The 12,330-nt window shown below is 34.6% G+C and overlaps 1 protein-coding gene across 1 annotated transcript in view; it reads right to left on the bottom strand.

The window, feature by feature from the left end:
* Window positions 1-12,330, bottom strand: part of LOC126713006 (uncharacterized) — a 28,508-nt gene that overhangs the window by 4,856 nt on the left and 11,322 nt on the right. Inside the window, exons 4-6 of the mRNA XM_050412595.1 lie at window positions 4,175-4,319; window positions 3,963-4,090; window positions 2,059-2,130 (exon numbers count right to left, since the gene is read on the bottom strand). Coding sequence (XP_050268552.1) covers window positions 2,059-2,130; window positions 3,963-4,090; window positions 4,175-4,319 — 345 coding nt within the window. The remainder of the gene's footprint in view (window positions 1-2,058; window positions 2,131-3,962; window positions 4,091-4,174; window positions 4,320-12,330) is intronic.

The following is a 12,330-nucleotide window of genomic DNA, read 5'->3' on the forward strand; positions in this document are numbered from 1 at the left end:
CCTCTTTTTTTAAGAATAAATAAACATTAATATATATTATATACCATTGTATGTACTACCTAGTCTGACACTTGCTTAGAATTTTTTTTTTTTTTTAAACGTTTCTTTGTCATTTCCAAAGCTAATAACATGTGGTCTCAGTAAAAAACTAAAAGTTGAAACTTAAAAAGAGTACTAGACTCTAGACAATAGTAGAAACATAAATTAAAAGAGGAAAATACCGGTGTGAAACGAAGAAGAAGAAGCAATGGAGAAGAAGAAGATGAAATGGAGAAAAGAAGAAGAAGAAGAATGGCGGCCGGCGACCTGGGTTTGTAGTTTTTTTTTTTTTTTTTTTTTTTTTTTTTTTTTTTTTTACACATATTTCAGCCTGTTTCGCCAGGTACGGGCTGATTCAGCTCAAATTGGAAAACAGGGAAAAAAAAAAAAAAAAAAAAGACTTGCCACAGACGCGCGTGCAGCTGCGTCGACGGCCACACGGTGCATCCGTGCATGTCTGGTGCAGGTGCGGCGCCCCTAGAGCCACACCCGTGCTTTCGAGCATCGAACCCACGATGTTTTTACAACTCATCCTAAACCTCCAACCACTGGGCTGCACCCTGATGGGTATTAGATAGTCTTCCACTCATGCATCCCTATTTTTGGCAATTAGGGAACTCTTCCTTTAGTGTAGTTCCACCACTCCATGGATCATGCCAAAATCAAATTCTAGACCCATTTTTTTTTTGCATCATATCTAACAAATCTGGTAGAGACATACCATCCTCTTCTCAATTATGATATATTTCCAACGACTCACTCCATATGGACCTGTAGCCACTTCAAAACACCATCCCTCCAAAAGACAATAATTAATATCTATATCTTTTCTCCATAGTGCATTTTCCATCTATGCATTACACCAGAACCATTTCCCAAGATGTGCTTGATTCAGAACCAGATATTTTTTAACCCCTAAACCTCCATAGAGAATGGGTGTACAAATAACATTCCAATTAACTAAATGGAATCTAACTTCCTCACCCATCCCACTTGAAAGAAAATCTCTTCGAAGTTTCATCATTCTTTGTGCCAAATTTTCAAGGAAAAATACAGATAATATGTTGAAATTTTTGACACATACTCTTAATTAGTGGAATGACAACTTATTGAATGAAACACTCATCATTTCTTTCTTTCTTTCTTTTTTAATTCCTTATTTTCCTCTTTTTCTTGTTTGTTGAAATGCATTTCTAACAAAAAACAAAATATGTTTCTCCAAAAAAAAAAAAAAACATAACAAAAATTCATTAGACACAGAAAATTCTCAAAGAAATATTTTATTCTGAAGATTGGTTTGTCGCAACGCATTCCTAACATAGATGTCATTCTTGTTTAAACAAAGACCTAGAAAAATTCAAAGGAAAAATAAATAAATAAATAAAATAAAAATCTAGAATCCTCTAGACATAGGGAAAACTCTCAAAGTAATATTTTATTTTGGTCTAATAAAACCAATCTACTATAATGAAAAATGTATATGGACTCTTTATGATTCCTACTAAGCTTTTTTTCTGAAATAAAATTATAAAAATAACCTTAAACCTCCTAGGACTCAATTGAAAGACTAAATTAACAGAATAAAATAAGCTAAATAAAAATAACTAAATTTTAGACATGAAAAATTAAGGTCAGTGGGTTGAGAATCATGGACTATGAGAGCATTTGCATTAATTTCTCACAATTCTACTTCTCGAAAAAATTCCTAGGAATCTTGTTCTAAATCAATTTGGGTTTACTAAGAACTACAATTTAGGCAAATAGAATTTAAAACTTTAATCTGTTGCTTGGTTTTCTTCTATGTATTTTCTCTATTTTTTTCTCCGTGTAATTTTCTGGTTTGTCCTGTGCTTTTCATTCATAGAGTTGCCTTTCGTATATATATCATTCTTACTTATCAAAAAAAAAGATTTTCACTTGCCGGCAAAATAGGAACATTGACCAAGGAAGAAAGAAATTAACTCAGATGCTTTGATCACAGGAAATTTGTGAAAGAAAACCAAGAGAACTGAAACTCACTGTTTTTCCAAGTAGTGTGTCACCAACTGGCTCTCCAAGCTTTCTCTGCCTTACAACAATTTGCATCTCATTCTGCAAGAATAATGCAAATTGTCTAGATTAAAAAATTCAAGAAATTTAAACGATGTACATAGGTGTAAAGTCAATCACATAATCATAAACTCCCGTGTATATGAGCACCACACTATAAACAAAGAAGCAAAGCAAAACTTTTGCAAAGGCGTGTATTTACATATATGTACACACGTGAACCATCCCAACAAACAACACATCCTAACAATTATGTCAAACTTGTAAAAACTTAATTAACCACCTAATATTGATTTTGGCCTCAAATTTTTTTGTTTAAGAGAATAGAGAGCCCTAATTTTAAATGCAGTAATTCTAAAAGTCACAACAAGTTTCACAGCTGCTGAGGTGAAACGTTGTTAATGGTAAATAATAAAATGACATTAGTAGTGGACCCATATAAGAACCAATAAAAACTTGCCAACTCAACTATTTTGAATATTTTTTTGCCTATAGCATAACTCTTTCAAATGAAATAGCTCATCGCACTTGTTAAAAACTAATAAAAATCAGTTACCAATATCTTGCATCAAAGAGTGTTTCAAACACGCATTGTGTGTGTGTGTGTGTGTGTTCAAGCATGCCAATTAGTTATAGCTCAACTGGGCACTTCCTTCTCCCATAATAATTTGTTGGAGGGTGAGACTGTGGTTGAACACCCACTGGCTGCATAACTTACCACTTAAAAAAAAAAAAAAAAAAAGTGTGTGGGTGTGTGCAATGTGTATACAGCTTTCAAGTGACTATGAAGCTATCAACCAAAACCACCACATGTCAAAATGAGCCTTAACCTTCTCCCCCTCGTTTGTTTTCTTTTCCAATGAAATTAGCATCAATAAGTCCATTTAATATTTACAATAAATTGTTGAAATAATCATCTAGTAATTTATCGATTCATTTTCTTCCTTCTACTTCTCTTGTCTCAAAGTGACCGTAAGGGACAAACAAGTACATATTCCACAAAATACTAGGAAGATCCCATCCTACAAGGTCAACAATTCAATTGCTGACAAAGAGAAGGCAGCATGACCTAAGCAACTTCAAATGCAATCTTCTGGTTTATGTGCCCTTCATAATCTCCAAGATAGAAATGCGGGTGAGGAACATTTTGTTTAAGAGGGACAATGATTAAAACTGTGTAGGTAGCTTCTTTTTTTAATTTTTATAAGTAACTATGTATGTAACTTCTTGAATTTTGAACTCCTTGTGTTACGTTATTTCTTACTGCTTGACAAATAGATAGGGACAGCACCAGTGGTAACTGATTACAGAGAATTGCAAATTACAATTCTAGAACACTGCACGTAGCAATGAGTATGATCAGGATGGGTTTGACCCAATCAGGTTTGCTCCATTATTGTGATCGTGTTGAAATTACCCAGATACACAGGTGCATATCAATCCATAACCCCCCCCCCCCCCCCTCTCTCTCTCTCTATTAAAACCAAAAAAAAAAATTTTTGATTAATCAGTAACATGAAAATTAATAAAATGTCAAATATCCCAATTAGTAGGTCTATCACAAGATTAATCCAACTTATGCCCATTTGAGTCAAATAACTTCAGCAAATTACTTTTTTTTTTTTTTTTTTTAAGTTCTAAATATTCACAAAAACACAGTAATCAAAATGTGAATCATATTGTGAATCATTTTTTTTTTGCTTAATAAGTAATCAGTCTCTCCATTTCTTTTTTTTCTTTTTTTTTTATAAGAAATCAGTCTCTCCATTTCTATATTAGTATCAATAAGTAAATAAACATGCACGCACACATACATACCTAAGCACATTAAAAAAGGTGTTATTTCTATATTAGATTAGATTAGACTAACATACTTGCTTTCGTAGAAGGCCCATCGTCAAATATATAGCCATTTCTGCACATGATGCTGCATTTCCAGTTACATCACCCGGAATCCTTGCAACCTTGATTCCATACTTGGTAGCAGCATTAATATCAATGCCTTCAATAAGGTAATAGAACAAAAGCATATAAGAATACAAATAAATGCATTAAGTTAAGGTAAATTAACAAACACAACAATTACCTTCCACACCAACACCATACTGCATGACAAGTTTCATTTGAGTTGCACGAGAGAGAACATTTGAGTCTAGCTTCATGTTTTTCACTACACACATGTGGTACTTCTCTATGACATTGGGCACGTCATCAAGGGGAACATCATCAACCTACAATGTCACAAATAGAGCTGTTCAATGAAAGAATGATAGCAAAAGGTTGTTTTATGAAATCCAAATATATAATGAAACTCTAAATATTTTCTTATGTAAGTCAATTCATTTATAAAAAAAAAAAAGACATTAACGAGATCCCACCTAAGTTACACAAGAAGTGAATTGATTAAAAATGAAAACTGTGCTACAATGACAACCAGTCCAGTAACATGTTTATCTGTTTATGCTCTAATAGAAACTTTATTTGTATGATGCCTTCTTCCTAATTTTAAGAGAAAAGGTGCAGAGAGAAGTGAGAAGAATAGTAGAAAAAGAGAGATAAAAGAGGAATGCGCTGAATGGCACAAAGTGAATGGGTATAGGATTTACTACCATAGTTCATTAATAAAAATACTAAGATCCTGAATTACGCAAATACCCTAGTAAAGTACAAAAGATCTTCACATAAACAGCGTTCTACAACACTTAGGTCTTTAAAATAATTTACTGTATTTGAAGTATTTATTCAGACAATTATTGTGGAATGTTCCATTAAAAACATGTCAACCTTTGATCGTACAAGGATTTTATTACAAGAAAAACATCAATGATCATAATCTACCACATTGTATCCACCATGCCACTGGCTATGTAGAGTTTAAGAGAAGAAATGATACATTTATTAAGCTCATGAAGCCTTCTCTAATCAATAAATTTATTATCCTATTATCCTAAAATTGCTAGTTCAAACACTAAGGCATGATGGCCAAAACTAAAATTATGACAAATTTACAACACATACAAGCCTGATTTCTTAAATTCTTTCGCTTTTTGAACTTATTTTTACTTTCATGTTTTGAAAGCACAATACTTTTTTCTAACATAACCAAACTGAATGAGCACCTTAGTTTACAGTTATTCAGATTTTCCACAATATAGTCCCTTTTGGAAAAATATAGTATTTCTCATTATAGTAACACAAAATTCTTTGAGATGTGAATATTCTTAAGAAGAAACCCTCTTTCTTCATAGATCTACATACATGAGCACCTTCCAAAATAGAATGTTAGCAAAAGCAATCATTATTGTGAAGTAAGACAAAACCAAAACAGTGCAACTATAAAATTAAAGAACAAAATAAATGAAAGAGGATAGATGACCTAGGAGTCAGCACCTAGGCTTGCTTGGAGTCAGCATCTAGCAAGAGAAAATAAAACCTCTAAAAGTTAGCACCACACAATTAGAAAATTCTAAGAGAAATTTTATTAATTAATTAGCCTGTAATTTGTATTCATAGGAGTACAATACTATGCCTATTTACACTATTAGGACAAAACCCTAATACTAAATGTAATTGACTAAGGAAACTTAATTCTAAGTGTCTTGGGAAATCCCAATTATTGAATATAAAATAGCCCTAACTCTGGGAAACTAATAATAATCTAGGTAAATTACTAATTTGGTCCTCCAACTATTGGATAGAGTTCAGTTTGATCCCTCAACTATTAATTTTATCAATTTAGCCTCTCAACTTTCAAAATCGAGTCAAGTTCATCCTTTGGTCTCTTGTCTATTTAAATTTTTATGGAATTAATAGTTGGAATTTATTTGATTTTAAAATCTTTACACTTTCTATAATAGGAGATTCAAGGATGAAATTGAGTTGATTTTGAATGTTGATGGACTAAATTGGTTCAATTTTTTTTTTTTTGGATAGATTTTTTTTTTTTTTTTTTATATAAGTAATAAGAATATATACATATGTCAGAAAAAGGAGTCACCCAAGTATACAAGAAATATATTAGGGTGAAACAATCAATTTCAAGAATTACGTAAGTCTAATAAATCAACAATAGAAAAGAAAGAAAGGTTCCTTATGGCAGTCAGCCAGTCCAATAAAGTTTAGAAAAAGAATAACTTGAGATTAGGCATAGAATGCTCGGTATTTTCAAAACTTCTATTATTCCTACAATGAGGGATAATCATCCAAATGTGATCATTTCGATGACGATCAAATTGACCTTACCAGCAAGCTAGAAGCTCAACTACAGATTTTGGCAACACCCAAAAAACTCGAAACAAACCAAAAGTCATGGACCGCAATTATGAAACGATGGGGCAATGTAGCACAAGGTGGTCAACAGATTCACCATTACATTTGCACATATAACATCAATCTATGATCTTTACCTTTCCCTTCCTTAAATTGTCAATAGTCAAAATATTACCCAAAGCTACAGTCCATACAAAGAAAGCTACTCTCAAAGGTACCTTGGATCTCCATAATTTTCCAAGGGAAAAGGTGATCAGTAGTAGTAGTATCAGTATTAGAGTCCAAAAGTAGGTAATAAACACCTACCTTGAAGCCCTTTTTCTTATCCGGTTGCCAACACATCTTATCCTCTCCAATCCCCCTATTTCTGAATCATAAATGGTAGTCATGAAAGTCATCAAGGACTCCAATTCCCAATCTTGTATTGCCCGCACAAAGTGGAGATCCCAGTGAAGAACCCCATTGGTGAAATGCATAGAATCTGCCACACTAGCATCCCTATTGAGGCTAAGTCTAAATAACTCAGGGATACAAACAGCCAGAGAAGTCTGCCCACACCATCAGTCTTGCCAAAATTTCACTCGTGTTCCATCCCCAACCTCATAGTGAATGTGAGAAGACAAAGACGGACAGCCCTGTCTACTAGTTCTCCATAGACTAACACCATAGGGACTAAGGACTAAGCTAGTACACCACCCCCATTCACTACCATATTTCACCTCTATCACTCTTCTCCAAAGAGCATCTCTCTCAAAACCTATGAAGCACAGGTGCGTTTCTGGATTCGGGTGTGGGTGCGGGTGCAGGATTCAGCAATTTTTGAAAAAGTAAAGTGCAAGTGCAACGATTAAAAAATTATTAAAAATATTTTTATATAGTAAATTTAATATTTTTTATATAAAAAAATTCAAATAAAGGGGTAGAGTTTATTATTAAAAAAAAATTATTTATGATTTGTTTTTAATAAAATCAATATTTTTGGTAATTGTAAACAAAAAACCACCTTCCAAGAAGTTTCCTTTGCTCCTTTTCCAATTCCCAAGCCCACTCACGTGAAACAATTGTTTTTCTCACCTACTTAATTTATATTCTTTTGTTATAAACCTTTATTCTTCTTCCTCACCTGTTCTAACCATTTCTTTGTGTCTTCTCTCTCTCTCTCTCTCTCTCTCTCTCTCTCTCTCTCTCAAGGCCACATGAAGCAGAAGAATGGCAGCCAGCAGCCCATTTCGGCCAGAATCGGGCTGTATTAGTCTGTTTCAGCGGCCGTTTCGGCTCCGTTTCCGTTGGAATCAGGCCAAATCGAAGTGAATTGGCTGGTTTCGGTGCAAATCGGGAAAAAAAAAAAAGCCGAATCAACGCGTCAAACGCAGGATGCCACATCAGGGCGAGTCTGATGCAGGTGCAGTGGCCCTGGAGCCACACCCGTGCTTTCTAGCTCAAAACCATACCACCACAATTGGTAGTTGAGGGACCCAATTGAACTTTACCTTATAGTTGAAAGAACAAATTAGTAATTTAGCTAAAAATCTAATAACCTAATTAACTACTCATAAGTAAAATAATATTCAATTGACTACCAAAATTAAAATAAAATTTTCTTTGCACTTTCTCACACTATTCTCTCCCAATTATAGAAACCTTGTATATGAGTTTTGAAGTATTGGAAGGATAACAATTCTGACATTGGATACTTGCTTCAACTCTTGAATCATATTTGATAGCACTAAGAACAAAGAAGCCTTTCATTCCACCACACCATGAACTTCCACTGGAGTTACAAAATAATGTGTGAGATTCATATTAGCTTTGGAAATGATACAACCTCCTCTTGATTCTCTTAAGCACCATGGTATCAATTTTTCCATTTCATCAAACTTTGTCACTTGATGCATCATAAAGGGTTAATCAGTAGCAAAGAATTCAAAAACTCATTTTGCACAACAAGTGTACCCTCTGATTTGTTGATATCTAGTTGAACTTTCTCCTCATCAAGTAGGGGAAGTCTTCCTTCTCAGCATTAAGCAACATATATGACTCTTCAACAATTAAATCTACTACACATGATTCAGATATTTCACCATACTGTTTAGGTATTACAATTTGTTCTTCCTGCTGCACAAGCGTTAAACACCTTCAAGGTTATTAGGCAGCCTTTGGATGGAGGACTCCATGAATCCTAGGCAGCCTTTAGATAAGTAGCATAAGACTTGGACGAATTTCACTAAATTTTCACGTTTGTTCCATGGATGACTATGCTGGAGTGGGCTTAGAACTAAAAACTCAGCAAATAATTATCTTGTTTTCTTCAAACTGTGCTACTAACTATTTATTCCATTGCCTCAAAGTGTTTCTTCAATCTAGAAAACAACCATGATGAGATTGGGGAAGAAATTTCTTCCAAAAGGATTAGGATAAATATTCATATCAAATTTTTTCATTTATTTCATCCCTATCTTTAATAGCAAGTTTGTGCCTCCTAATGATGGTTTGTTGGAGGTCCTAGAAATGTAGGGCTTTACCTATTAGCTTCATCTTTGCAAAATACTTTCTTGTTATTTGATAAAACCTACTTATTCAAAGAATTGGTCCATCTCATTTAATCAATTGGTGAAAATCCACAGATCTTTCCACAAATCATTGTAACAAGAACCTGGTATACCAACATGAGCTGCCTGAGCTGTTCATTTGAACTGCTGACAAGTCACGAGCAGTGCAAAGCTTGCAGTCCAAAGAAAAATAAATGGTCCATCACATACGAGATAACAAAGTGTTGGATCATATAACACTGGGTCCAACTGTAGCGGACCTAATTACACTAATAACAACATGTTTAAAAATGCCTTATTTTAATGTTGGAAACTGCGTTGGAGTGTCAACAATAATTACAGCCTTCACAGGCCCTTCACAATGGGCCCTAGTACAGGTTGCGCTCCACTCGCAAAATTTCCAGTGATGTGGTGACAGTAGGCAGCTGTAGACACTGCTTGAAGTGCGAATGGCAAGACTGGCAGATTTGTGTCATGGTGGACCAAACACAATCTTGGCAACAACACACGAGATAGTTTTTCAGGCAAGGATATCAATGGCAACACAGCAGTTTGGGCCAAGAGCAATGACCAAGAGTTGGGAAACCTTGAACCACCAGTGGATCTGTGGGTCTTGGGATGGTGCAATGTGGTTGGTGGGTATGGATGAGTTTGTGGGGTCACCTTGGATTGTTGACTTGTTTTTTGGGTACGCATTACTGGTTACCTTGGTCAAGCTTAACAAGGGCTTTGTTGTAGGTTGGGTTAACAGTTCTGGTCTGGTTGTGACAGCAACCTGGGGTTACAATGATATGGGTTTTAGGCTATAGATAATTATCAACATAGTTGTCAGTATTGTATGATACGTAATACGTATCATATCATGTACAAAGAGTTCCATATCATAATGGCGTATTATTAGTGCTCATGAATCATACGATACAGTAATGCGTATTGTATGAATCCTATCGTATCGTAAAATCATACATATCATATGATACATAAGACATGTGCTTTAAAATGGGTTTTTTTTTTGTTAATATTCGTGCTTTTATTTGAATCCAACAAGTTGTTAAACTTGTTTTTAACACAAAATTATTAGGTTACTTAATTTATTTCAATAAAATAACATGTCCATAAGTTTTTTTTTCTTTTTTCCCTCTTTCTCCTACAAAATTTGGACTACACACTTATACTTCACTTTCATATTTCCAAATTTCTTTTCTATACCATGAATAAGATATTAACTGACAATATAATTATTCTTTTTATTTTTGTCATTATTGTTATAAGTCTAAAATGCTAAAATGCCAAGAAATTTTTTTTAATTTATTCTATATATAAAAATAAATAAAAATAAAATAAAAAAAGATAGTAAATATTGATGATGATAAAGAAAATTTTAATGAAAAAATAAAATTTGTAAAATGAACATGATGATAACACTGACTTAGATGGAGTTGTTTAGACAAGATGATAAATATGATGAAAATAAATTATTATTTTGGGTCATTTGTTATGTATTTTTTTTTTTTTATAGGTAATTAGATAACTATTATTAATGAGTAAATAAGGAAGAGTACAAGTTGTTCATGATGATGAACAGCAAGAAAAAGATAAAACAAACAGCAAAAAAAGAGGGTAATCAGGAAATTAATCTAAAGGAAAACATAAACTCAGAGAGAAAAGAATAATTAGAAAAACCCCAACAACAAGACCACTCAAAAAGACTACGTTGGCATAAAACCTTTAACTCATCCAGCATCTTCTCATTGTCCTCAAAGAAGTGACGATTTCGTTCCAACCAAACAATCCACATTAAGCGCCCTAGAATCAAATTCCAAATGTTCGAATTATGCTTCCCAAGCCATTGATGCCAACAAGATAACAATCCCGCCACCAATCCTAGCATAACCCAATATATACCAAAAGCCTAAAGCATAAAAGTCCATAAGGTATGTGTAACAGGACAATGTCAACCAATTCCCCATCACAACAACACATATAACACCGATTTGTCAAAGGGTGACCCCTAAGCATGAAATTATCCAAAGTGAGAATCCAATCATGCGCAGTTGTCCACAAAAAGAAAGTCACTCACTTAGAAACCTTTGGTTTCCAAACACCCTTCCAAGGAAACAAAGAATTCGGGGTACCCCGAATCGCATGGTAGTAAAACCAGGTGTCAAACTTACCATCACCTTTGAGCCACCAACAAAGATTATCTCTCCTATCACCCCGAGGAATACGAGTTTGGATAAACTAAAGTAGAGAATAAGATGCAGCTAGCTCCCAATCTTCAAAAGCTCTATAAAACCTTAAATCCCACACTCTAACAGCACCCCCTTCCGGAATCCACAAAACCTCAGAAATACAAGCATCCTTGGCAGCTGAACAAACATAGAGCTCAGAAGAGATCTTTAGGGTATTATCACCAATCCACCTATCATGCCAGAAGTGGATACGAGTGCCTTCACCCACTACAAAAAACAAATCTTAGAAAAGCTCTCCCACCCTTCATGAATGCTTCTCCAAATGCCACATCCATAAGTCCTCCTGCAAACTTTAGTACTCAATCCCCCTTGACCCTCACCATATTTTGTGGAGATAACTCTCTGCCAAAGATGGGTAACTTCATAACCATACCTCCATAGTCATTTCCCTAATAAAGCTTGATTAAACGACACCACACTTCTTATCCCGAAACCACCCAATTCGATGGGTAAACACACATTTTCCCAAGCCACCAAAGGATATTTGAAACTCCCCTCAGAAGACCCCCAAAGAAAATTCCTCTAAATACTTTCTAATCTAGCAACCACAGCTTTAGGAATAGTAAAAAGAGATAAAAAGTATGTTGGAAGACTTGAGAGAGTACTCTTTAGTAACGTGAGCCTACCACCCTTAGATAAATAGAGACACCTCCACCCTGATAGTTTCATTTCCATCTTCTCCAAAATAGGATTCCAAATCGAAGCTGTTTTAAAAGTTCCCAACGACATCCTCAAATATTTCATAGGCAAACTGCCCACTCTACAACGAAGAATATAAGCTAGTGCATCTAGATTATTCACCTCGCCAACAGGAACAATCTCACTTTTCCTAACATTTATCTTCAAACCCGTAAAAGCCTGAAAACAAGACAATGCCAACCTTATGGACAGCATCTGTTCCCTAGAAACATCACAAAATAAGATAGTATCATCAACAAACAACAAATGGGAAATACGCCCACCAACAGAATTCACTGCCCCCACATGAAAACCCCGAATAAGATTACTCTCCTCTGTCTTCCTCAAAGGTCTGCTTAAAACCTCCATTATCAAGAGAAACAAAAGAGGGAATAATGGGTCTCCTTGTCTCAACCCATGAGAGCTTCCAAAAAAACCTTTAGGGGATCCATTTACTAGGACTAAAAAACAGACAGGAATAACACAAACCTTAA

The sequence above is a fragment of the Quercus robur genome, chromosome 2 (assembly GCF_932294415.1).
Source record: "Quercus robur chromosome 2, dhQueRobu3.1, whole genome shotgun sequence".
Lineage (NCBI taxonomy): Eukaryota > Viridiplantae > Streptophyta > Magnoliopsida > Fagales > Fagaceae > Quercus > Quercus robur.